General features: G+C 35.7%; 1 protein-coding gene across 4 annotated transcripts; it reads left to right on the top strand.

Annotated features, from left to right (window-relative positions):
• Window positions 1-216: 216 nt before the first annotated feature.
• PNISR (PNN interacting serine and arginine rich protein) lies at window positions 217-27,091 on the top strand. Of its 4 annotated transcripts, none has more exons than XM_008994813.5 (13): window positions 217-316; window positions 8,195-8,281; window positions 9,883-9,997; window positions 12,071-12,259; window positions 13,837-14,060; window positions 15,456-15,627; window positions 17,021-17,211; window positions 19,850-19,987; window positions 21,001-21,100; window positions 21,817-21,870; window positions 23,006-23,176; window positions 24,098-25,184; window positions 25,417-27,091. In XM_008994813.5, exons 3-13 carry the CDS (start codon window positions 9,910-9,912, stop codon window positions 25,445-25,447), a joined length of 2,445 nt encoding a protein of 814 aa, XP_008993061.3. In that variant the 5' UTR covers window positions 217-316; window positions 8,195-8,281; window positions 9,883-9,909; the 3' UTR covers window positions 25,448-27,091. The 4 variants fall into 4 exon arrangements, 2 of the variants coding, with proteins under 2 accessions (XP_008993061.3, XP_008993060.3); XM_008994812.5 differs by having other exon boundaries at window positions 9,879-9,997; XR_013534435.1 differs by lacking the exons at window positions 19,850-19,987; window positions 21,001-21,100; window positions 21,817-21,870; ... (1 more) ...; window positions 24,098-25,184; window positions 25,417-27,091 and having other exon boundaries at window positions 12,486-14,060; window positions 17,021-17,110.

The following is a 27,091-nucleotide window of genomic DNA, read 5'->3' as shown; positions in this document are numbered from 1 at the left end:
TAAGAGATGAGTCGGGCATGGCGCTGGCTACACTAAAAAGTAACGTGCAGGAATGGTTCAGTTGCCTGGACCGAGTAGAGATGGTTTTGCCCGTAACAAAAATGGCGCCGAAATGTCAATCGGCACAATCACGTGTTCACAAACCTGGATGAGAGATGGTTTGCCTTCAGATGACGAACGGATGTTATTATTATTTACTTCCGGGTGAGACAAATCGAGCGCCATCTTGTCTTGTTCCCGAGAAGTGGAAGCATCGAAAGCGTTGGAGAGGTATTACCGGAACGGCGGCGACAAGGGTGTTCCCGAACTAGAGTGGGTAAGTGATGGAGAAAAATTACACGTGGGCACTTGCCGTACCATTACAACCCTCTTGTTTTCTGTGGCGAAGGTAGCATAACTTAAAATAGGCTGCGTACGCTGCTTGGCGCGACCGCTGGACCCTCATTCCCTTAAACCGGCGCCGTCTGCCAGACTTGGTAAATCAGAGCGGTACTTTCGCTGAAAAAGAAATGTCCCTGTTCAAGAGAGTGCTCACGATCCCATCCTCTAACAGTTTCCTCTCGGACGAGAAGGGACTAATTGTTGGGTTCCTGATCGGCCGTTAAACACTGCGCGTGCGCAGTGGGAACCCCCTTGTGGGGAGGGGGCTTGTGGGAGGGAGGAGGCGGGGCCCCCCGACCTGGAGCTTATACCCTTTGAGGCTCCGACTACGCAGGCGCGGTTCTTTAGTTTGTATTTTTCGTCTGTTCTTAATGATGGATTGTATGTGTTAAGCTTCACGAAGGGAACAGGTAGTATCCGATAATGTCAGTTTTTTACTCTATGGTGGATTGTATCGTCATCTGAACAAATTGAGCACTAGACAGATTTGTTTGTGAGTTGTTAAATTAACATTCTAGCTTAAGAGTTTAATTCAGCATTAATCATTTACATCTTTTTACCTCGCCCTGCCCCCAAATAAAACAAAATAAAATTGGAATTCCTCATTTGAGTGCAGCAGGGCAAAAACGACAGAAACAAGCCATAACGCTAACGATTTTACTTGTGGAATTCTTTTTTAAAGTGGCAAAGGGCTTATAGGGAAAACAAAACAGTTCTTAAAGATGCTCTTGAGAGAGTTTTTTAAAATTTACTAATAGAATTTATTTTTTACAACGGTTTTTTTAACATAAAAATTGAGCACATAGGATGTCCCCACTACACACAGTTTCTCTTATTAACGTATATTAGTGTGGTACATTTGTTGCAACTAATGAACCAATAATCATAAATTATTAACTAAGGTACATAGTTTATTTCTACTTCCTCACATTTTACCTAAAGTCCTTTTTCTGTTCCAGGATCCCAGCTAGGATCTCACATTATATTTAGTTGATGTTCTTAGGCTGTATGTTCTTGGTTGTGACAGTTTCTCAGGCTTTCCTTGTTTTTGATGACTGTTAGGGCTGAATTGTGCCCCTCTGAAATTCATATCTTGAAGTCCTAACCGCAGTACCCTAGATCGTGATTGTATTTGGAGAAAGGGTCTTTAGAAAGGTAAGATGAGGTCATTAGGGTGAACCTTACCCCAATATATTAATAACCGGTGCCCTTGTAAGAAGAGAATAGGACACAGAGGGAGGACCACGTGAGGATATAGGGAAAACACAACCATCTACAGGCCAAGGAGAAGCTTCAAAATTAAATCAACCCCATAGATTTAGGTGATAAGCCTCCAGAACAGTGAGGAAATAAATTTCTGTTGCTTAAGCCACACAGTCTTGGTTGGGTACTTTGTTATGGCAAGCATATGAAATTAATACAGTGACCTTCACATTTTTGAGGAGTATGGGTCACGTGTATTGTAGAGTACCCTGCTATTGAATTTACCAGATGTTTTTCTCATGACTAAAATGGTGTTACAGACCAGATCAGAGGAAGATCACAGAAGTAACATGCCCTTTTCAGCACATGCTATCAAGGTATATACTATCAAGTTGATTTATCACATTGATACTGACCTTGATTGTCTGGAGTAGTGTTTATTAGATTGCTCTACTGTAAAGTTATTTCTGCTACCCTTTTTTATCCTGTTCTCTTTGGAAGGAAGTTACTTTGCAGAGCCCATGCTTACTGAATGGAGAGTTGTACTCTTCCTCAGTTAGGGTGAAATATTTACATAATTTATTTGGAATTCTCTGTGGGAGATTTTGTCTCTTCCCTCCCATTTATTTGTTAATTTATCATATCAGTATGGGCCTGTGAATTTTTATTACATAACTTGTATTATAATCCAGTACTTCTTTATTTTGTTGCTCAAATTATTACAGCTTTGGCCATTGGCAGCTCTTTGAGTTGTCTACTGTTCTCCTTTGACATGCTCCCATCAATTTTTTTTTTAGCACTTTATTAGTTCCAGGCAGTACACATGCTCCAGACTCATCTTTTATATTTCCTGTCCAGTCCTAGAATCAGCTATTTAAGGATCCCTGATTCCTTTTATTGAGTGATATTAAAGGTGTGCTTGTTGCTACTAGGGCATCATTTTGGGCCCTCTCTCTTCATATATTTTTAAATTATTGTTAATTTGGGGGATATTTATAACCAACTATTCAATTCTCCAATTTCTTTCTTTTTTTTTTTTTGAGACAGAGTCTCGCTCTTGCCCAGGCTGGAATACAGTGGCACAGTTTTGGCTCACTGCAACCCCCACCTCCTGGGTTCAAGCGATTCTCCTGCCTCAGCCTCTCGAGTAGCTGCAGCTACAATTATGCACCACCATGCCTGGCTGATTTTTGTATTTTCATTAGAGCAGAAGTTTTGCCATGTTGGCCAGGCTGGGCTCGAACTACAGGCCTCAAATGATCCAACCACCTTGGCCTCCCAAAATGCTGGATTTACAGGCATGAGCCATGATGCTTGGCTTCCACTTTTAAAAATATGTCTTTTGAGCTACAAACTGCAAGTATTTTCAGTATATACTAAAATGTGTGTAACATAAAGTAGCAAAATTTTTGTTTTCCATATTTCAAATGATTATAAGATTAATCTTTACTAGTGCCATTTCTTCCTAACCTGAATTAAATTCTTTTTTGACTTTGAGGTCAGTCATCTTGTATATAAGACTGAAATATCGGGGGTGAAGAGGATTGTGGTATTTTCTGGCTCCTCAGCTTTGTGGTTGATGTAGAAATATTTCATCCTATGCATCAAATGATAGGTGTGTTTCTGCAGCTCTTTGATTTTGTAGTTGATGCTCAAGGACTTTAAAATACCACATTTTAATTCTTGTCCATCTCTGTCACAGTCTCTGAGTGACTTTTGTAAATATTAATGATTGTCATTTTGGCCAGGCTATGTGGCTCATGCCTGTAGTCTCAGCACTTTGGAGGCTGAGGAGAGTGGATCATTGAGGCCAGCAACATGGTGAAACTCCATCCCTACTAAAAATACAAATATTAGCCGGGTGTGGTGTCATGTACCTGTAGTCCCAGCTACTTGGGAGGCTGAGGCATGAGAATTGCTTGAACCTGGGAGGTGGGGATCATGCCACTGCATTACAGCTTATGTGATGGAGTGAGATTGTCTCAAAAATAAGTAAATAAATGATTGTTATTTAAACAAATTGTTATTTAAAAGCAATGAAGTTCTAATATAGATCCATTTAAGAAAAGGATAAAATAAATGATGGTCATTTCTGGTTGTATTAGTTTTTTAGGGTTACCATAGGAAATTACCACAAGCTGGCTGGTTTCAAACAACAGAAATTTATTCTTCCATAGTTCTGAAGGCTAACAGTCTGAAATTGAGGTTTTGGTAGGGCCAGGCTCTTTGATGGCTTTTTGGGGGATCCTTGTCACTTCCTAGCTTTTGGTAGTTGTTGTCAATCCTTGATGTTCCTTGGCTTATAGAGCCATCTACTCCAATCTCTGCCACTGTGGTCATGTTACATTCTCCCTGTAAATGTCTATGTCTCCCTTTTAATAAAGTACCCCCAGTCAAATATGAACTCATCTTAATTGGAATACCACTGCAAACACCCTATTTCCAAATAAGGACATATTTACAAGTATCAGGAGTTAGGACTTCAGTGTATCTGTTGGACAGGGTCACAATTCATTCCATAACACTGGTGATAGCTATCAGTTGGTTTTTTTGCAGCAGTGTGTGATAGTTTTGACGATCTGATACAAACCTTGGTTATTAATCTTTCTGTTCTTCCCAGACCCCATTTGTTTTCCAAGGGAATAGCATATAGGGAAATAGCATAAAGAGCAGTACTCTTAGGAAAGTCTTGCAGCCTTACCCATCACTAATCGTATTTCTTCAAACTTGAAAAGTCGAGCCTAACAGACTTTAAAACTAAGTCTAAAGGAAGAGTGAATAAATTGGAATCAATTTTTGATGTTATAAAATCACAGTAGCAATATTGGAATATCTTTTTTATGGATGAATATTAATGTGTTTACTTGCTAACATTTCAGTGAATTATAAAATATTTAACCACTTAATATGAACAAGACACTATGGAGAATTTAAATTATTATTAAATGTTTCCTCTCCCCTAAAGAAGATTCTTGTTTTAGCCAAGGCAAAAACATGAAAATTTAATGCAGACCCTCTATAAAAAGTATTGTACATCATCTTTAACTTACTAAATGGAAGCTTTCAAACAGTGGAAAAGAAGAGGGTAGTAAATGCCCATCTTTAAGTTACCAACATTTTCCAAATCATTTTTAAACCAACATGTAAATGTCATTTTTACTGGTAAAAGGTTATGTTATTTCGTTAAACCATAGTGAAATTTTAATATATGTATCTGTTGATTACTGTGTGTTGTGCATTTGTATTCCTTCTGTTTTCCAGGTTTTGCATTCTTAGATTTGTTAGTAGGGAAGATTTTATGGTGAAGATGAAGGAAGAAAGAGGTAGTGTTCTTACATCCTTGCCATAAAATTACTTATAATCTGACTCTTTAATTAAAAAATAGTTAATGAAACCCCTTAAGGAAGCATTGTGCTGTGTATAAGTCCAAATTTAGTTTTCATGACCAGAGTTACCTGTTATGAGTGAGATTATAAAAATTTACTCTAATTCCTATAAGAAAACGAGACAGGACATTTGTCCAATGTCTCACAGTTGAAGAAGTTTGTATAATTTTTACTGCCTGTACTAGTCATTACGGACCATGTTCATTAACTTCATTTGATTCTTTGTATCTTTAAAAATCTATACTTTTCTAAAAATATACATTCATAGAATAAAAAAATTCAAAGAATACAGAAAGATATAAAGATTAAAATTGTCTGATCCCTATTTCCAATCCTTAGAGCTTAGCAGTTTTGAGAGGATTTTGTGATTTAGGAATTGTCTATACATAACTACATTCTTGAAAAAACCTCAAGTGGCATCATTTTTCATGCTATATCATGTAAATTTTTTTGCTTAATGCAGTTTGTACAGCAATACATACCAGTATATAAAAGTCTACCTTATTCATTTTAATGGCTGAATAGTTCACTGTATGGTTCACTCTAATTTATTTAACTTGCCTTTAATTAAATGTCACTGAAACCAGATGTTTACTGTAATAAAATATGCTGCCAATTTTTGAATTATGGTATGAATATTCACTATCATGGTTTAGGGTTAAGCGTTGGAATTGCTGTGTCAGGGATGTGCATGTGCAGTTTTGTTAAGATGCCTTAATGGTAAATTGTCTTTTACAAAGACTAACCATTTGATGTTCCACCTCTGCCCTCACCCAGTAGTCATCCTCTATAAAGAAATCATGTTTCTCAGCTCCAGACTTGAGTAAAGCACTTTAATAAATAGCCCCTAACTTCAAACTTCCTTAACTTACCATCACCTTCTTCACTTTTTTTTTTTTTTTTCAAATTTTGCTGTTTCTCACAATTTTACTTTTCTCAGCCTAAGTATTCCAAACATTGTACTAATTGAATAGTAGCTTCCATTAAAACTTTGGGGAAGAAAACCTTCTGAAAACATAGCAAAAGTAGAAGTGGTTGTTTTAAACATAAAGAAAAGTGATTAGTGGTGATACAAATCAGACTCTTGAAAATATGCAAGTTAATGTCTCTTTGTGCATAGGAAAGTGTGTGTGTGTGTGTGTGTGTGTGTGTGTGTGTGTGTGTGTGTTTAATAATAAAAGCTTCAGCCGGGCATGGTGGCTTATACCTGTAATACCAGCACTTTGGGAGGCCAACGCAGGCTGATCACCTCAGGTCAGGATTTCGAGACCAGCCTGACCAACATGGTGAAACTCCATCTCTATTAAAGATACAAAATTAGCCAGGTATGGTGGTGCATGCCTGTAATCCCAGGAGGCTGAGGCAGGAGAATTACTTGAACCTGAGAAATGAAGGTAGCAGTGAGCCAAGATCGAGCCATTGCACTCTAGCCTGGGCAACAAGAGTGAAACTCCATCTCAAAATAAATAATAACAATAATAATAATAATAGCTTCAACCTATGAACTGAGAAATAGGGACAGGAAGACAAATTTAGACTAAAGTATTCTTTCAGAGATAAAGTGAAATCTCCGTAAGTTTTAGATTGCTTCTGGAGAGGAAAATGGAGTTGAGCAGAAGTGGGTCGGCTTGATCATCTTTTTTTTTTTTTAACCCCCAAATAGTTGTTAACTTGAAAGTGCTACCAGAAGTGATGATGAATAAGTTCTGGTATTGAAGCACCACGAATTGAAGCTTCTGATGCTTAGTTTTTATGCGTTTCTTACTTAATCCTCATGATAATTGTTTGGGGTGTAGACATTTAGGTCTTCTGTTTTACAGATTGGAAAACAAAGGGTTAGAGCATAACTTACCCTGTTTATGTTTACACCACTAACCTTATATGTTTATACCACTAACAAACGGATGTAGGTAAGCATCCTAAACCAGAGCCTGTGCTCTGAAGTATGGGTGACAAGTGGTGACCAGAAAACGTAAAAAGGGAACTAAAAAAGTTGTCTATGACAACCATTAAACATGAGTAAGAAAAAGAACCTTTATTTAATTTCTGGAAAAGTAAATTTATGGATTGGGAATGATGATAGGGAGTCATTATACATAATTTTCATCATTAAAATGGTTTTAGTAAGTGCACATTTTCAGTTTCAGTAGGCACTTTGTAGAGCTGTTGATAATGTCTGTATTATATGAGTTTACAATTTAAGGCAGAATAACTGTGCATTGAACTCTGATAAACTGTGAAAGCATTGGAAAGCACAGCAAACTGTGCTTAACTCCAGCTTTTTTTTTTTTTTTTGAGACGGAGTTTCGCTCTTGTTACCCAGGCTGGAGTGCAATGGCGCGATCTCGGCTCACCGCAACCTCCGCCTCCTGGGTTCAGGCAATTCTCCTGCCTCAGCCTCCTGAGTAGCTGGGATTACAGGCACGCACCACCATGCCCAGCTAATTTTTTGTATTTTTAGTAGAGATGAGGTTTCACCCTGTTGACCAGGATGGTCTCGATCTCTTGACCTTGTGATCTACCCACCTCGGCCTCCCAAAGTCCAGCTTTTTGATGCTTATAATTTAACAGCTTCCTTATCATTAGCCTCCAAACAGAAAATAAGAGCTAGAAACTGCTTGTTTATTTATTTGGTATTTATTTAGTGCCTGCTACGTGCAAGATGCTTTCTAGTACCTTATTGAAGATTGAAGATCAAAAGATGGATAAATTTGTCTTTCTGTCAAGTGTAAAAAGCTGTTGATTGAATAAAAGGAAACTAAATCATTTCAGGAACAAACTGTTCTCTCCTTGCTAATGTTAATTTCTAAACATAGAATTCTGTAGAAAAATTTAGATTATAATACATTTTATTAATACATTTTACTACCTTGTCTCATCTAAGTTAATAACAGGTAGACAAGATTTCATTTCAGATGTTTGTTACTCATTTTTTTCCTCCATCCCTAAATTGTTTGAGATTTTTTTTTATTATGAATGAATTGTTCAACTAAATGAAAGATACTTGGAAAGAAAAAAAGATGTTAAAAAGCTTTGCCTCTTCATTTCTGGTGTATCTAGTTTCCTTAACTTTATTATGACAAATAATTCCCCATTATAAAGTTAACACAAGGAAAATTGACTAACTTGGAGATGATCACACTTTCATGTTACATCTCTAGAATTTATTTTTATGCTAATCATGATAATCTATAAGCAGACATCTACTTTCCCCCCCCCTCCAGGGCATAAATAATCTTGCTGCTATGCTTCGAAGCTGTGGTCTGAATCAACCTGAGTTTTAAACAGAAGGTGAACAGTGAACCTCTGAGGTCAGTTTAAATAGCAGTTGGTATTTCTTCTGGGTGTTTTCTATTTATTAACTCTTTGTATGCGAAATTACTTTTCAAGGGCTCTGATAACCTGTTTAGCCTTAAAAGGCTCTAAAGGTGTACTTGGGATACTGGAGAGGACAAAAAGTGGAGGAAGAAGGAAACACTGAAGAGTGGTTAGAAGAAGTATACTTAGCTTGGAACTGATACCCAAACCAGTTGTTGGCCTCATTTGTGCTATGTAGTGCCTATTTTGCCATATTCTAATAATGCCATTGCAATTGATTACATTAGTTTAACTCGAAGGACAGGTCCATTTGACTCAAGTAAATCAAGGTAACAAAGAAATACACTCCCATAATTCACAGTGTTTTTAGTTGCAAGATTAGGTTCTGCTGCTGATAGAACTATCCGTGTATAGTGTTCTGGGAATTCTTTGAAGACTGGAGTTGGAAACTTTTAAAAGCCTAGATTGTAATCGCCAGTTGTCCTGTTAGAGTTAATGTCCCTATTTTTTTGCTATCCGGCTTTCCTACTTTTTGTGGTACAGAAAAGGATCAATCTACAGGGATTCATTTAGTGAACATTTGTTAAATGCCTGCTATGAGCTAAGCCTCGGGATACCAAAATAAAGAAGAAACCATGCTCGGGTTATATGAGTCACTGGTTCTTGAACAGGGTACAGGGTTGTGTATCAGTGTTGGATAAAGTACAGAGATGTTAGACTTGTAAGAATTTTAAACCTTTTATTAGGAACATTTTCAGATTCGCTTACAGAAAAATTAGGCTAGCATGATGATTCCCTGCCCCATACCATTTCCTAGATTTAATAGTTATTAATATAAAGTACTTTCCCTCTATTTTTTTCGTGCTATTTATGTGTTAAGAAACCAGGTCTTGGAGGCTGTCTTACATTCCAGATTTATACTGTTTATCTCATTTCTTTATGTCCCCAAATTCCTTTATATTGGAAGTAAAATCCAAAAGGTCATTTGGACTTAAACATTTTTGATGAGAATTCTTAGTGATTCTGGGAGCATAGTAGACATTTACTAATCTGTAGAGGTGATATTTTGGTAACCTTTGAATTTCTGATTTCTCATCAACTTTTCTTGTGAGGGTTCCTGAATGTAATATTTTATTACTTTTGGCAATACGATAGTTTTCTAATTCTGTTCTGCATTCTTTTTTTTTATTAGCTGTAATTATTTATGAGGAAGAGTTTTTCTTCATCAGCTGAAGCTATTTGGTTACTATCTTAAAGGAATCTTGTTTGGGGAGAAATGAAAGCACTTTTTCTTATAATCTTCAAAATAATTAAATATCCAGAAATTTATATTGTACAAAAATTAGTTTTTAAAGTCTTTTTCTGCTAAACTGATTATAGTTATGCTTGCCATCAAATTCTGAGATCAGTATTAACATAAAATTTTCTATTCTTGTTTGGTACCCTAAAAATTCTAGTTGCCTCTGGCAACCTATTGACCAGAATTTTAGACCTCTGATGAAATAAATTTGCCATCATATAATGGTTTCTGCTGTGAAGTTTTAAGATTAAATAACTCGTTATTTTTAAACTATTTTTAATTTATCGAAGATAGAAAATCAAGTATATTTTAAAAGAAGGGATGTGGGATCAAGGAGGACAGCCTTGGCAGCAGTGGCCCTTGAACCAGCAACAATGGATGCAGTCATTCCAGCACCAACAGGATCCAAGTAAGGAAACAAATTGAATGTGGAAGGGCAGGATTGGATATATGGAAATGGGTAGGAAATACATGATGGAGTTAAGGGATATGGAATTAAGATTGGTATATTGGATCATTTTATGGTCAGAATTTAATTTTCTCATAAATAGACTTGCCATACCATTTATAGCAGAAAGTGGACTTCCCTTTGGAAGAGTCAGAAGGTAGAAAGCTTTTTGAAGATTTTACATTTTTAAAACTGATTTAGTCCTTGTTTTCCTAAAGAAAGAGAAAAGTCAAAATATGTTGCTTAAGTAGAACATACTTCTGTGAATTCTCTTACAGTTGTATCTATATCATATTGAACTAGATGGTATGCTATATCATTTAAAATTTTCTTTTTACTGTGGACTATTTCTGGCACATATACAAAGGTAGAAGAGTATAGGGAGCTCCCATTTATTACTTATCTTTAACAGTTACTAAGTAGTGGCCTATTTTGTTTCATCCATAAGACCACTTACGTTGCTCAGCCCTCACTGAGTTAATCTGATGCTATTTCTTTTTTTAATAGCCATGTATCATTCTGTTGTAGGACAGTACTATAACAAAGCCACTTTTGATTGTTTTATTATTTATCTTTTCCCTTTTTAAAACAGTTAGCATAATCTCGTATACATATCATTATTCACTTGTCCAATTACTTTCTCACGAAAAGAACTAGGTTTGTTAAGTCATGGTAATTTCAGGTGCTCATTGCCATGTGTAACCCCATAGGGGTTTTGCCAGTGTTTCAAACTGTAGGAGAATGCCTATTTAATCTTCATTGCTAAGATGCAGAAAACTATATCTTATTCTACTTTGTTTACTTTATTAATAATATTAGATCTTAATGCATTCTTGGGTGGATTTGCAAAATAAAAATTATTTAAATGATCTTAAAATGTTAAGTATAGATACTTTGAGAGGCCACATACATACCTGTAATCCTAGCACTTTGGGAAGCTGAGGTGGGCAAATCTCTTGAGCTCAGGAGTTTGAGGCCAGCCTAGGCAACATGATGAAACCCCATTGCTATCAAAAATATAAAAATTAGCCAGGCTCATAACCCAGATGATTGATCGATTGATCAATAGATAGATAGGTAAAAATTTTAAAATTTAAAAAATACCTCTTGGGGAGAGAGTCTTGAAGATAGTGGGGAAAATGAATTTTGAGTAAAGATTGGCTAACAAGTTGTAGCCTGACTACACTAGTCATGTTTTGACTAGAGAAGGGAGCCTTACTTAAAGAAGGGCAACGGTAAGGAAGAACAGTTAGGTAGCTGCACTTATCCAAGGCCTACAGGCTTGAATGCAGGCCTGAAAAGATAAATAGAACATGTTAAAGGAAGAAATGATTGTGTTAGATTAATTTTGTCGTGATCTTTTTTCTTTTTAAGGGATGACATTTTAGACAACTCAGTAAACTAAGATGCAGGGGATAAATTTTTTAAGAATTAATATTAGAAATGGGTTAAGAGTGTTTTTGTCAAGTTCTTTTCTGAAAGTGTTAAGTAGTTTGTATTATTATTATTATTTGAGACAGAGTTTCACTTTTGTTGCCCAGGCTGGAGTGCAGTGGTGCGATCTCAGCTCACTGTAGCCTCTGCCTCCCAGGTTCAAGCAATTCTCCTGCCTCAGCCTCCCAAGTAGCTGGGATTACAGGCAGGTACCACCATGCCCAGCTAATATTTTGTATTTTTAGTGGAGACCAGGTTTCTCCATGTTGGTCAGGCTGGTCTTGAACTCCCGACCTCAGGTGATCCACCCGCCTCAGTCTCCCAAAATGCTGGGATTACAAGCGTAAGCCACCGTGCCCAGCCAGTTTGTATTAATTTTTAGCCTGAATATGGGTTATTTGCTAAGCATACTTTCAGACACAGCATGCTTTAATGTTTAAGATCTCATTAATTTTTTTTTTCTAATGTCCCTCATACCCTCTCTGTCAAAAATATTTAAGATCTCTTCTATGGAATAATTGAGATGCTTATTTTACATAGAGGCACTATTCTTTTATCTCCTACATTCTGAATGCTTAATTCAATGTTAATTTACATTAGGCCAGATTGACTGGGCTGCATTGGCCCAAGCTTGGATTGCCCAAAGAGAAGCTTCAGGACAGCAAAGCATGGTAGAACAACCACCAGGAATGATGCCAAATGGACAAGATATGTCTACAATGGAATCTGGTCCAAACAATCATGGGAATTTCCAAGGGGATTCAAACTTCAACAGAATGTGGCAACCAGGTTTGTTGTTTATAGTTTCAAAATTTTAGGACTTTTAAAAAATAAGATTATTATTAAGTTTTTTAATTTGCTTAGTTTTATGACTTCTCAAAATTAATACTCCTTAAAGAATAGGCAGTTTTCATTTTGATTTGACTTTGACATTTTGTGGTTAAAATTATTCTGTACTCAGTCTGCTAGCATTGTGGCACTCAGTTTGATTCTTTTCTTGGTTCTTCATTCCTAGGCTGACAGGGGCTGGGAACACTCTGGAAACCTCACTTGGCATCTAGGGAAGAGAGCATTCTTTGTCTCTCTATTGCAACCTCTGGCCTTTTCTGAAGCAGCACTGGCAGAGTAAAACATGTCTAGCCTCTAATTAAAGAAAAATTGTGTCACTGTGTGACAAATTAGTCTGTCAAATATACTCTGCCCCTACCATCCCGCCTACCTTTTTCTTCCCTTTTTTTTTCAGATAGTGAAGATTCATAAGTTTTTGTGTGTTTTACTTTTTTCTTTGTTTGTTTTATTTCACAGTATGAAGTAGATTCTCGATGCTAATTCAGTCTTCCATAGCTTGTGTTACTCTTTTTTAATAGTCACTTGGAATTATGGAGGAATCAGCCTCACATTTGGGTATGCTGATGGTGAAGTCATAACCTCCTTTCTGTATTACTGCTTTTTGTTTCTCATTATAAGCATGGAGACTTCAGTTGAGACCAGCCTGGGCAACATAATGAGGCCCCGTCTCTAAAAAAAAACTTAAAAATTAGCCAGGCATAGAGGCTCATGCCTGTAGTCCCAGCTGCTCGAGAGGCTGAAGTGGGAGGATTGCTTGAGCCCAGGAGACTGAGACTGCAGTGAGCTTTGATCACGCTGCTGCACTCCAGACTGGGTGACAGAATGAGTCTCTCATTTAAAAAAAACAAAAGAATTCCGGAAGTAATTCCATGCTATTACTTTTTAAAACATATATTCTAGTCTTTGATACTGTGAGATGGTTCATTTTTAGCTTTCTTGAAAGCAAAATTTCCCCATATTTGAAAATGTTATAATTCTTAAGTTTAAGTTCGTAAATGACTCCCCTGGCATCCCTACCCCTTAGTTTTACTCTACTGGCTTTCTTTGTGACCCTGGGCAAGTGATTTACCTCTGTGTGCCTCAATTTTCCCTCCTGAAATTGGCAAAAATAATACCTGATTTCTCCCTACCTCACAGGGATGTTGTGAGGATAAATGTGTTCGTGTAAGAAAAATTATATAAAACTTCAAGGTATTATTTTTGTGCTGTTGTTACTAAACAAAAATAGAAAAATTCAACAAAAATAGTGCTTTGGATATTGTTATATTTGTTAAAAATAACTTTGGGCATTTGGTTACAATATGAATTAGAGTGGAATTAGCTCATTTTGAACTACATATGACAGTTTAGTTCATTGCTTATTTTTAAGATAGACAAAAGGGATTTGACCAAGAAGTCGTAAGTTGTTTTTTTGAAATCTGTATGTTTACTGATAAATCTTTCTTGAGCTCTTAAAATTTTGTGTTGATTTTGTTATAACCCCCTGTTGAATGTTTTTATGCCTAAATCTTAAATAGAATGGGGAATGCATCAGCAACCCCCACACCCCCCTCCAGATCAGCCATGGATGCCACCAACACCAGGCCCAATGGACATTGTTCCTCCTTCTGAAGACAGCAACAGTCAGGACAGTGGGGAATTTGCCCCTGACAACAGGCATATATTTAACCAGAACAATCACAACTTTGGTGGACCACCCGATAATTTTGCAGTGGGGCCAGTGAACCAGTTTGACTATCAGGTGAAAGATATTTTATTGCTTTAATATTGTAGATGTGCACGTAATCCATTCTTTGGAAGTGTTTCATCAAGAATACCTAAGATACGTGTTTCATTTTTCAGACTTGTACAAATAAGCAGATTCTGTCTTAGAAAAGTTATCGATTTTTGAGTATTAAAATAATTAGAATTTTGTTTTCTGATTTTTTATTTCATTAGGAAAATGGTATAAAAGATCATTAGGGAAAATTTTTGAAAAAATTAAAAATGTATAAGTGTGATAGCTATATGATGTTTTCTAATTCCTATTTCAAAATGGTATATTTAAATGTTAAAGACTAGAGAATGCACAGTAATTGAATACAGATTATGGTCAATACATGAATAAAAATGAACATAGATCATTTTCCTAAGTGTAATTCCTTGTGCTATGTAGAATTATTACTGTTTTTCTCGTGTCATTTTTTTTTCCATTCTGACATGACATGTTAATGGAATTGTATATAATTTCCTCTGTAGCCTCCAATTCATTCCTAGGGACATAGAACTCTGTGGGGAATAGTGTCATCTGTTGGGCTTAATTTACTTTATTCTCTCTTTGAGGGTCTACCCTTAAATTATAGTGCTAGGTGTCATTTTGAAATAACTGATTACAAATAATTTATAAACTGCTATCATAATTTAAAATTTTGAAAGAAAAATTATTTTGTGGATTCTAAGGTAGATTTGATAATGCATATATAATATTCACCTTGAGATGATGATCCTCATTAATAAATATCCACATGCTTGTATACTTGGTATACAGATACAGTAGTTTTTATCTTGTTTGAAGAAATATAATGGCAGGGAGCTTCTGCTTACCCCACTTTTATGTGGTAGATCCCATGTAAACAAGGCAAAGCTGTATTGGCAGCTGGCCTAGAAAAGCCTCTGAAAATAGCAAAATTGCAAAAAATATTTAATGTAATGATGCAGTAACCTATCTTTGCTTATAAATGAATATATCTTGCAAGATTATACAAACAGCTTAAGTTGTTTAGTTCACTTTTTATTCACTGTAAGTAGGTTGTTGAAATTGACAAGTATTTCTCGTTACAGAAAAATTAATATCTATTTGATACCTTAGTGTTGGTAGGATTAGCTTGTAAATGGATTCAGAATGAAAAATTTTGTATACTTCTTTGAAGTAGCTTATTAGCTGGCTTTTAGAAGGCTCTTTGCATTTACATAGCCAGAAAATGTTAAGTAAGCCTAGGTTCTTGGGCATATAGAAGTATCGGTGGATATTAGAGCCATGGAATTCTTGGATGTGCTGCACACATGGATTTCTACTGTCCCAGTTCATAACACACGTGTGTCCCAGAGAGTATATTGTATTTATTTGAAGAAAAAATAAACTGCAATACTCTTTCAGCATGGGGCTGCTTTTGGTCCACCGCAAGGTGGATTTCATCCTCCTTATTGGCAACCAGGACCTCCAGGACCTCCAGCACCTCCCCAGAATCGAAGAGAAAGGCCATCATCATTCAGGGATCGGCAGCGTTCACCTATTGCACTTCCTGTGAAGCAGGAGCCTCCACAAATTGGTAGCTATTTAAGTTTGTTTAGTGGACCACATTGGCATGACTTTTTTAATCATAAAAAGGACGTCTTGTTTTCTTAACTTGTTCCAGTACCTTTGATATGTTAGGAGTTGACACTTTAATACCCTGTTTTTTATAGTCATAAAGCTTAAAATTGCAAAATGATACTGGTCTAAAATATTAAAAGGTTTGAATAATTTTCTTTAAATCTTTACGTTAAATTCCAGATTTTGTGATGAAGTGTAAATTTTTGCTGGCCGTAGCATTTTGGTATTTTCTTCGTTATAGGCATTTCATTACATTATGCAGATATTTGAGCCCTTCTCCTTTTAAACCTAATTGTTTAATCTCTGATCCTTTTTATTCTCAGTTCATCTGATGTACTGCTGTGAGATTAATTTTCTCTGGTTATTTCACTTTGCCTAAGTATTTTGGCAGAAAATTTCAATTTTTAAATAATATTTTAGAGTTATCCTATTTCAAGTGACAAATACGTATTTGTGCCACTTTATATCTAGAAAGTTCTAAATCATTCAATATTTAATGGATGAGAGCCTTTTTTTTTTTTTTTTAAGATGGAGTTACTCTGTGTTGCCAGACTGGAGTGCAGTGGCGTGATCTCAGCTCACTGTAACCTTTACCTCCAGGGTTCAAGCAATTCTTCTGCCTCAGCCACTTGGATTACAGGCACACACCACCATGCCCAGATAATTTTTGTATTTTTAGTAGAGATGGAGGTTTCACCATGTTGGCCAGGATGGTCTTGATTTCTTGACCTCGGGATCCACCTTCCCTCGGCCTCCCAAAGTGCTGGCATTACAAGCATGAGCCACTGGAGATTAAGTAAAATCACCAACATGAAACTCCATGTGATAATCTTGTTTGTGTGAGATATTTTAGCCTACAGAAAAGTATTAGAGTGATGTTCCTAAGATTACATTCATTAAGTATATTGAGGATTATGTTTTTGTATTTTATTTTATTTTGAAATCTCCCAAAGTGCTGGGATTACAAGCATGAGCCACTGCACCCAGCCTAAGAGCATTTATTAATAAATCTTTGCTTTTTGCATTTTAGGAAGATTCTAACTTTACTGCTATTTTAACTTACTAGCAAATTACTTAATTTTTTTCGAGTGTCAGTTTCCTCACCTGTGGAAAAAAAATGGAGACAGTGATCTCTGAGGGCTTCTGTAAGGATTAATGAGATGATGGTTTAACATGATTTCATTATGTCCTGGCAAATTGTAAGCACTAGAGCAGTGTTCCCTGCTGTTAAAAGTGATGGCTTTTAAGAAAAGCATGATATTTAATGGGATATTTTTAAAATTTACTCACAAGTTTGTAGAAATATTTTTACTTAACTGACTTGTACATATTTTTCCCATGTGAAACAGATGCAGTAAAACGCAGGACTCTTCCAGCTTGGATTCGTGAAGGTCTTGAAAAAATGGAACGTGAAAAGCAGAAGAAATTGGAGAAAGAAAGAATGGAACAACAACGTTCACAGTTGTCTAAAAAAGAAAAAAAGGCCACAGAAGATGCTGAAGGAGGGGATGGCCCTCGTTTACCTCAGAGAAGTAAATTTGTAAGTAAAATCTCCAACATGAAACTCCACATGATAATCTTGTTTGTGTGAGATAGATATTTTAGTCTATAGAAAAGTATCAGCCGGTTGCGGTGGCTCACGCCTGTAATCCCAGCACTTTGGGAGGCCGAGGCAGGTGGATCACGAGGTCAAGAGATCGAGACCATCCTGGTCAAAAAGGTGAAACCCCGTCTCTACTAAAATACAAAAATTAGCTGGGCATGGGGGTGCACATCTGTAGTCCCAGCTACTCGGGAGGCTGAGGCAGGAGAATTGCTTGAACCCAGAAGGCGGAGGTTGCGGTGAGCCGAGATCGTGCCATTGCACCCCAGTCTGGGTAATAACAGCGAAACTCCATCTCAAAAAAAAAAGAAAAATTAGCTGGAAATGGTGGTGCGTGCCTGTAGTCACAGCTACTCGGAGGCTGAGGCAGGAGAATTGCTTGAAGCCAGGAGGCGGAGGTTGCGGTGAGCCGAGATTGTGCCATTGCATTCCAGTGTGAGTAACAGTGAAACTCCATCTCAAAAAAAAAAAAAAAGAAAAGTATTAGAGTGATGTTCCTAAGATTACATTCATTAGTATATTGAGGATTGTGTTTTTTATTTTATTTTATTTTATTTTTGAGACAGAGTCTTGCTCTGTTACCCAGGCTGGAGTGCAGTGGCGCAAACTCAGCTCACTGCAGCCTCCACCTCCCGGGTTCAAGTGATTATCCTGTCTGAGCCTCCTGAGTAGCTGGGACTACAGGTGCACACCCCCAAGCCCGGCTAATTTTTGCACTTTTAGTAGAGACAGGGTTTCACCATGTTGGTCTGGCTGGTCTTGAACTCTAGACCTCAGGTGATCCACCTGCCTCAGACTCCCAAAGTGCTGGGATTACAGGCTTGAACCACCGTGCCCAACCGAGGATTGTTTTTATATTTATGTTACTGAAGATAGAGTAAGGAGAAAATGGGACAGTAAGTTTATAAACATTCCATTCCAGAGAGCTGGTTAGACCTTGATAAATAGTCTGTTTTTGTTCTCTGTGGTACAGCTGACTCACTAGTGGTATAGATTATAATACAGATTTACATTAAAATAAGTAATAGATAAAATCTGCCTCTTTTGAAAATTTAAACTATACCTAAGGATGTAATAATTTTTATTGTTTTGACATGAGCACTGGAAGTATGACAACATTTTAAATCTTTAAATCTTCATCAGTTAGATGGCTTGAGTGGTTTAGAAACTTTTTTATTCAACAGATATGATAGCCACATGCAACTCACGAAATAAGTCTTTCTTCCACAGCCATTTTCTGCTTTAGAAATAAGTCTCAAGAAGAGGAAAATAACTAGATTTTGGCAGGCATTAGTTTTGCTTAAATTATTTTTCCCAAAAGCCCTATACAAAACCAGTGTTTTTATTCTAGTTGTTAACAAAAATAAGAAACAACAGGAAAACACTATTAAAGGTTATCTTTTTTTTTTTTTGGCAGTTGGGGAAACAGGGTCTCACTCTCTTGCTCAGGCTAGAGTGCAGTTGCACAATCAAAGCTTACTGTAGCCTTGAACTCATGGACTCAAGCACTCTTCTCACCTCAGCCTTCCAAGTAGCTAGGACTAGAGGTGCATACCACCACTCCTGGCTAATTTTTGTATATTTTGTAGACATGGGGTTTCATCGTGTTGCCCAGGCTAGTCTTGAACTCTTGGCTTCAAACGATTCTCCCACCTCGGCCCCACAAAGTGCTGGGATTACAGACGTGAACCACTCTGCCCAGTCTTTTTTTTTTTTTTTTTAATTTTTACATGAAATGGTGGTGTTCCAAATTTGATTTTTTTTAAGCGTCAAAAATTTGTTTGGAAATTATCCTTCCTCTTTCCTCCCAAATGCCGGTGGGATTGTGTTACATATATTTTTCCCCTGGTTCAAGTAGCCTTTCAGTAGTAGTATTTAGATGGTCGTCTTGTCTTTTACCTAGTAAGATTATTAAAAGTGACTAGGGGACACTTCTTTGACAAAGGAAAGGGTCACATGCTGTCTGGATACTGCAACCTAAAACCATACAAAGAAGACAAACTGCTGGCATTTGTTAAGTCTGAAGTGTAGACTTCATTTTTATCTGTTCATTATGGAGCTAAAAAGAAGCAAGTTTTACTGAGTTTCAGAGCCAGCTGAGATCCTGACCCTGACAAATCTGATTAGAGATTTTTCATTTTAAGTCATGCAACTTTAGGTAAATAGCTTCAATATATAGCTGTAAAGTTACAATGAATAATATGTCTGTGGTCAGTTACCTAAAGTTCTATAAGCCTCTCATTTCAGGTCCATCATCTGTAATAGATATTAATTAAATCAGTCTCTGGGCATGTTTTCCTGGGTAGTTATAAAATAAGGTTAAAATTGACTAAGGAAAAAAGAAAATTGAAAAAAAAAATTGATTTTCCTAAGCCATCTTATAATCTTATATTTTTCCCAGGTTATACTTTTTAAATTATCAAAGGAAATCTGTAGTAAATGTAATTTAAATAGCAATTTCTCTCATATTTCTGTTTCATAGACTTTAATTTGGGGTTTAAGATTTTTGATATGTAAGATAAGGATTTTACATTATAAACATGGATTTGGACTAATATACTATTTTTTTTTATAGGATAGTGATGAGGAAGAAGAAGACACTGAAAATGTTGAGGCTGCAAGTAGTGGGAAAGTCACCAGAAGTCCATCCCCAGTTCCTCAAGAAGAACACAGTGAGCCTGAGATGACTGAAGAGGAGAAAGAGTATCAAATGGTAGAATGTTAAATTTCTTACTATGTAGACATATTTATATTGTTTGCATCTTGTTTTTGAAACAATTTTAAAGGAAAAAATAGAAACTAGAGCTGCCTACCAATATTAAATGAAGAGATACTCCTTTCAACTAAAAATGTTTGTAGAAACTTCTATTAATAGGGACCTTTTTAAAATGTTTTGATTTCAGGCTGGGGTAATCTTAGTTTCAGGGAGCCGAGACAGGAGAATTGCTTAAGTCCAGGAGTTTGAGACCAGCCTGGGCAATACAGTGAGAAATTGTCTCTATAGAAAATTAGCCAGGCATAGTGAGGTGCACCTATAGTCCCAGCAACTCAGGAGGCTATGGTGGGAGGATTGTTTGAGCCTGGGAAAGCAGAAGTTAACAGTGAGCCTAGGTGGTGCCAATGCCTTTCAGCCTGGGTGACAGAGTGAGACCCTGTCTCAGAAAAAAAGAAAGAAAAAAGTGTTTTGAATTCAGTGTCTATGCTATAAAGATATATTTATAATATTTTTTTCTTTGATCCATATGATTTTGGAATTTTTTTGAAGTTTTGATATAACAGAAAAATGTTCAAGATGTTTATTCCTTGGAATGGCTGCTCTGATGTCTAAAAATATTTTATAAAATGGCTTTGCTATTGGGCACCGTGGCTCACACCACAATCCCAGCACTTTGGGAGGTCAAGGCAGGCAGATCACTTGAGATCAGGAGTGGAAGACCAGCCTGGCCAACATGGTGAAACCCTGTTTCTACTAAAAATACAAAAATTACCTGGATATGGTGTTACATGCCGATAGTCTCAGCCACTTGGGAGACTGAGGCAAGAGAGTCACTTGAACCCTGGAGGTGGGGTTGTAGTGAGCCAATATACCACTACGATCCAGCCTGGGCAACAGAGTGAGACTCTGTCTGGGGAAATAAAAGGCTTTTTGTTTTAATATTTTCGAAAATGTCATACTACTAGTAACTATAGTAATTAGAAATACTGTATAAAATACTCTTTTTTTAGATGTTGCTGACAAAAATGCTTCTGACAGAAATTCTACTCGATGTCACAGATGAAGAAATTTATTACGTAGCCAAAGACGCACACCGCAAAGCAACGAAAGGTATATTTTGGTGTTTTGGGTTTTGCTTTTCCTGGGATATTTTGGTTCTGATGACTATTTTGGACTTTTTTTGTTGTCCTTGTTGGATTTCTACCAGATATTCGAATATTCTCTTGCATGTTTTGACTCTTAAAGATTAGATTTGTAGACACCATATTAAAGCTATACACAACTATTTTTGTTTATCTGACCTTCCTGAGTACAAATTAGCAATCATGCTGTTGTCCTCTAAAATGTATTATGGAAAATTCCTGATGTTCAGTTTATTTCACCTGATATTTTTTTTTATAGATACCATGGCATTGGTGTATGACTTTTAATACAGTTTATTTTGACTAATGAATTTTGAATTATCAACCTACAGTTTTTAGTTTACCAGTTATCTCTTACAGAAGCAAATGATTCCCTACCCCTGTATTTTTAGTAACACTTAAAAATGTATTGAAAAAAATTATATTTCATAATCTCAGAAATAGACATACAGATATACTTGGCAACATTTTTTCTCATTATAAACCAATTTCAGCTCACATCAGAGTTATAATTTCAAAGCCAGACATGATACTGGTTTAAAATGAATGTTATGTTTTTAATGTTTCTTCTCTCCCCAAAAAGCAGCAATAGTAGTAGATTTAACAATACCGTAGACTCTCATGACTATGAAATCGTGGCTATTTGTGTTAACATGTTGTTCCTGTTGTTGATGTGATACAAAGCTCCTGCAAAACAGCTGGCACAGTCCAGTGCACTGGCTTCCCTCACTGGACTCGGTAAGTGTTTTTCATATTTGTGAGAGGGCCTAAAGGGAAAAAAATCACACATACATTGTCTCTCTACATGTTCTGTTTTGAAACTGTATTAGTCCTACTCAGTTTATAAAAACCTAGGTCTTAGGGTTATGTCAGTGTCTAAAAAGGTTTGACTATTTTTTTGACTAACGCATTCACAGTGAGAAGTTTATAAATGTGATTGTTAATTCATAGTTTATTGGGGCAAGTTATATTGGAGGCTTTCCTTATTGCTCCAATATTGCATTATATATAATTATATATGAACACCTATAGTTTGTACTTACTAATTCATAATTTAGCCATGATAGTATCTAAGCTCACTTTCAGAATTATTGCATACATGCCTTAGGGAAGAACCTATCCACTAATGCTTTCAATAACTTTTATATAGATTGTGTTGCAGCAAGTCAAGTTTAAATATAGAGGAAAGGGTTTATCTTATCATAGTATAATAGTAGTAATGTGTTCATAATTTACTATTTGCATGGAATATTATCAAGGCTGTAAAGCTTGAATTTGCCTTTTCCACAAATTCTTCATTTCAAATTAATCTTTGTGAGAACCCAGAGAAGTGGGTAGAACCAAATGCTCATGTGCTTTTATTATGTTTTTTTAGATCATTTCAGGGTGGGGAGTAGTTTCAGCACCATGATATTTCTGTAACGGGGAGATTACAGTATTCTAGTTTTTTTAGGGAAAAAACTGCTAGAGATTTCTAAACTTTGAACAATGTAAGTTAATTTTAGAAATATTTTCAGGATCATCATAAATTTCATTAAGGTAATTGAATTGATTAAGCTTTAGTGTGGCTTTGTTACTGCCCTGTTAAGAAGTTTCGTTGGTTAGCATGGACAGTACAACAAACCCATTATGATTCCTTTACAGTGAGAAAAATATGAAATATTCCAGAAAGAATAAGATAATAAGTAACCTTTGCCTGAAAGTTCTGTGAACTCCTTAAGCTTCTGAATATATACTTCTCCCCACCCCGAATAAGGATATTCTTCCGGGAAAAGGCAATGAAAAAGAAATGAGCTTTCTTCTCAGACCTTGAAAAGTTTTTAGTGCATAGTATAATTTTTTTCATGTGATAGACTGAGCTTTATGCACACAGGTGGACTGGGTGGTTATGGATCAGGAGACAGCGAAGATGAAAGGAGTGACAGAGGCTCTGAGTCATCTGACACTGATGATGAGGAATTACGGCATCGAATCCGGCAAAAACAGGAAGCTTTTTGGAGAAAAGAAAAGGAACAGCAGCTGTTACATGATAAACAGATGGAAGGTGTAGTATACCATTTAGACTTAATTTTGGTCCAGTTTTGTATTTCTTTTTATTTTTTAAACCAACCTAAAAATGTAAAAGGATAAAATAAAGGCTAGATTTTAGGTAATATGTGATATAACTGAAACTAAAGTCAAAATTTTTGTTTGGTTGTTTTAGGAGCCATTCATTGCAGTGGCTATAAGCCAAGCTATTTAGGGTATTTTTGTTTCTTGTTAAAATTTTTGAAATAAAAAAAGATGACTTTTGAAATGGTAAAAATATATTTGTAAGACTATTGAAAAGTAATTTGTAGCTAGGATATGGAAGGATAATAGAGAAGTTTTTACTTAAGATACTTTACATAATAATACTAGGAATAACAAAAGAGAAAATTTACTTAGAATTTCTTCTTTGAAAAATCTTAATTGGACAATTTGAAAGGTAATTATTGAGTGACTTTTCTATAAACCACGTATTTACCTTTACAATTTTGCTTTAATTGGACAAAAGGGAAGTGTTTTCTTACTTTCCTCACATGCACCTCTATATCTTGATACTGTATTTTGCTACACTGCCCAGGGTGGGTAACTTGACTAACTACATGTAGCTATAGAGGACTTGAAATGTGGCTAGGCATGTGCTGTAGGTATATATTACATGCTAACTTTCAAAACTTTACTTAGAAATGAGAACATCTCACTTTTTAAAAAAATTCATTATGTATTGAAGTGATAATATTTTTGGTGTATTGTGTTATTTACCTGTTTCTTTTTACTTTTTTAATGTGGTTAGTAAAAAGTCTTGAGTTACTTACATCTCTTGCATTGTAATTTTGTTGAACAGTAGTGTTCTATTGTTATAGTCTGGTAGCTTGAAATTTGGTAGTATGAAAATTTTACATTCAAATTTTCTTAGTATTTTTGTCTTTTTCTGTTTCAGAAGAAAAGCAACAAACAGAAAGGGTTACAAAAGAGATGAATGAATTTATCCATAAAGAGCAAAATAGTTTATCACTACTAGAAGCAAGAGAAGCAGACGGTGATGTGGTTAATGAAAAGAAGAGAACTCCAAATGAAACCACATCAGTTTTAGAACCAAAAAAAGAGCATAAAGAAAAAGAAAAACAAGGAAGGAGTAGGTCAGGAAGTTCTAGTAGTGGTAGTTCCAGTAGCAATAGCAGAACTAGTAGTACTAGTAGTACTGTCTCTAGCTCTTCATACAGTTCTAGCTCAGGTAGTAGTCGCACTTCTTCTCGGTCTTCTTCTCCTAAAAGGAAAAAGAGACACAGTAGGAGTAGATCTCCAACAATCAAAGCTAGACGTAGCAGGAGTAGAAGCTACTCTCGCAGAATTAAAATAGAGAGCAATAGAGCTAGGGTAAAGATAAGAGATAGGAGGAGATCTAATAGAAATAGCATTGAAAGAGAAAGACGACGAAATCGGAGTCCTTCCCGAGAGAGACGTAGGAGTAGAAGTCGCTCAAGGGATAGACGAACCAATCGTTCCAGTCGAAGTAGGAGTCGAGATAGGCGTAAAATTGATGATCAACGTGGAAATCTTAGTGGCAACAGTCATAAGCATAAAGGTGAGGCTAAAGAACAAGAGAGGAAAAAGGAGAGGAGTCGAAGTATAGATAAAGATAGGAAAAAGAAAGACAAAGAAAGGGAACGTGAACAGGATAAAAGAAAAGAGAAACAAAAAAGGGAAGAAAAAGATTTTAAGTTCAGTAGCCAGGATGATAGGTTAAAAAGGAAACGAGAAAGTGAAAGAACATTTTCTAGGAGTGGTTCTATATCTGTTAAAATCATAAGACATGATTCTAGACAGGATAGTAAGAAAAGTACTACCAAAGACAGTAAAAAACATTCAGGCTCTGATTCTAGTGGAAGGAGCAGTTCTGAGTCTCCAGGAAGTAGCAAAGAAAAGAAGGCTAAGAAGCCTAAACATAGTCGATCGCGATCCATGGAGAAATCTCAAAGGTCTGGTAAGAAGGCAAGCCGCAAACACAAGTCTAAGTCCCGATCAAGGTAGTATACTTTTTAAAGTATTTTGTCTGATTTTTTAAAAAATTTGACTGAATTAATACAAAGTTGAAAGTGTCCTTTCTCTCTCTCTTTAATAAACTCAGTTTGGTATTTGATAAATAATCATAGACTTAAATGTTAGAAATCCTATATAATATTATTTATTTAAAATTGCAGATTTTTAGTTTAAAATACATTTTTATTTTTAAATTTTGTCTTTTCCCTTTTTTTTCAGATCAACAACCCCTCCTCGTCGTAAACGCTGAGGAATGACGTGGCAAGAATGCCATGATGTTGTTTAAAAAAATTCCATGAGTTTTTAAGGGCTTGTCTCATTATAGAGGCACATTGTGGCTGTGTAGGTGAAACCAGGATCTTTTTTTTTTTTAATCTGTAAATAGGTGTACTTTTTCCAATGCTGCTCCAAGTTACTTAATAGGATTTCTTTGTATTACTTTTTTTTTTTTTTTTTTTTTTTCAAAAAAAATAGTGCATAATAAGACTATAAACATGCCATTCTCTTTCAGCTGTAATGTTCTTAAAATTATTCTTGAATGTACTGTGATGTCAATAAAGCTCTTTAGTTCATTTTTGTTAAACTCTTGCACCTTAATTTTATGGTTTTAATCTAAGGAACGTACTTTTATAAAAAGGCAGCTGGAATTTTGTATAACAGGTTTTAAAGGTACCTTCTCTCACCTCCCCCAAAGAAAATGGTTTTTACTTAATAGTTTGTCAAAGTTTGTAAATTGTACCCATGGACTTTTGCTAGATTCCAACTTTTAAGGGTATGAAAGAGGGCTAGAAATAGACCTTTATTTTCATTTGGAAGTATTTGACAACTTTCTAAACTTTTCTTCCTATTTTGAGGGTTTTCAAGTAATATAGTCTCTGTGTGTATAAAGTGTGGTTCACTCCTGTAAAATGAAATTGCTGGAATCAATCAAGCCAGTGCACCAGTAGAGTTATTTGTAAGGAACTATTGTGTTTGACACTAATAGTCAAGTCTGGAACTATATTCTACAGTCACCCACTTCTGTTTTAGAAGCATTTTGAAACATTTTTTGGTTTATAGAAATAATACTCATGATTCAATATATTTATTTATATTTTTAAAGTATAATATGACCTCAAATCAATGGAGGAATGCTGTATTATGCAGGTTTGTGTCAATTTCATTACATTAAAATGGTCTGATTTTGCTGTTTCTTAAAATTATGATCAGTGAGTGGTCTAAAAGTTTAAGGCATTCATAACTTACAAGTAGAATGGGGCTCTCAAAGCATTTTAACAAAATACTCAGTTGCTTTTAGGGTCCATTTTTTACTGTAATCACTTATGAAGTGATAAATGAATCTCTGAAAACAAATGCTTTTACATTTTAATTTAAAAAGAAAGCAGGTGCAGGCCACAGAAAAGGTTTAAAGTATGCCTTCTTACCAGCAATAGTTCGTTTTAAAAATCATACCAGATTTTTGCCAAGATCGGTGTTTCCTCAAAATGAAGATAGAAATAGATTTGTATAGTGTGCCCTTGTACCTCTACATAGGTTATTATATAATTTTGAGCAGTTATGCATTTATCTAAAGGAAATAAATCAACTGTGAATAAATGCATGTTTACTAAAATGGCTGTTTACAGTGCATTTAGTTCTGATATTTATAAAGATGACATTTCACAGAATAACTTTAAAATAGTTTGGAATTCTATATAGTTTAGACATCAGTTACATCTGAAAAAAAAGGAAAATGTGCAATATTTTTTATGTAGGCAAGCTAACACAGTGTACCTAATTGCAGAATTATCTGATTAATTTGTAATAGATAAGTTGTATAACATTTTCATATCTTAAAATGTTTTTTAGATCTTGAAGTGAAATCTTATTTTCAAAATAAAATTCTACAGAAAAA

This window comes from Callithrix jacchus, chromosome 4, assembly GCF_049354715.1.
Source record: "Callithrix jacchus isolate 240 chromosome 4, calJac240_pri, whole genome shotgun sequence".
NCBI classification, from domain to species: Eukaryota; Metazoa; Chordata; class Mammalia; order Primates; family Cebidae; genus Callithrix; species Callithrix jacchus.
Note: the sequence above shows the minus strand (reverse complement) of the source record. Positions and strands in the feature narration are given on the sequence as shown.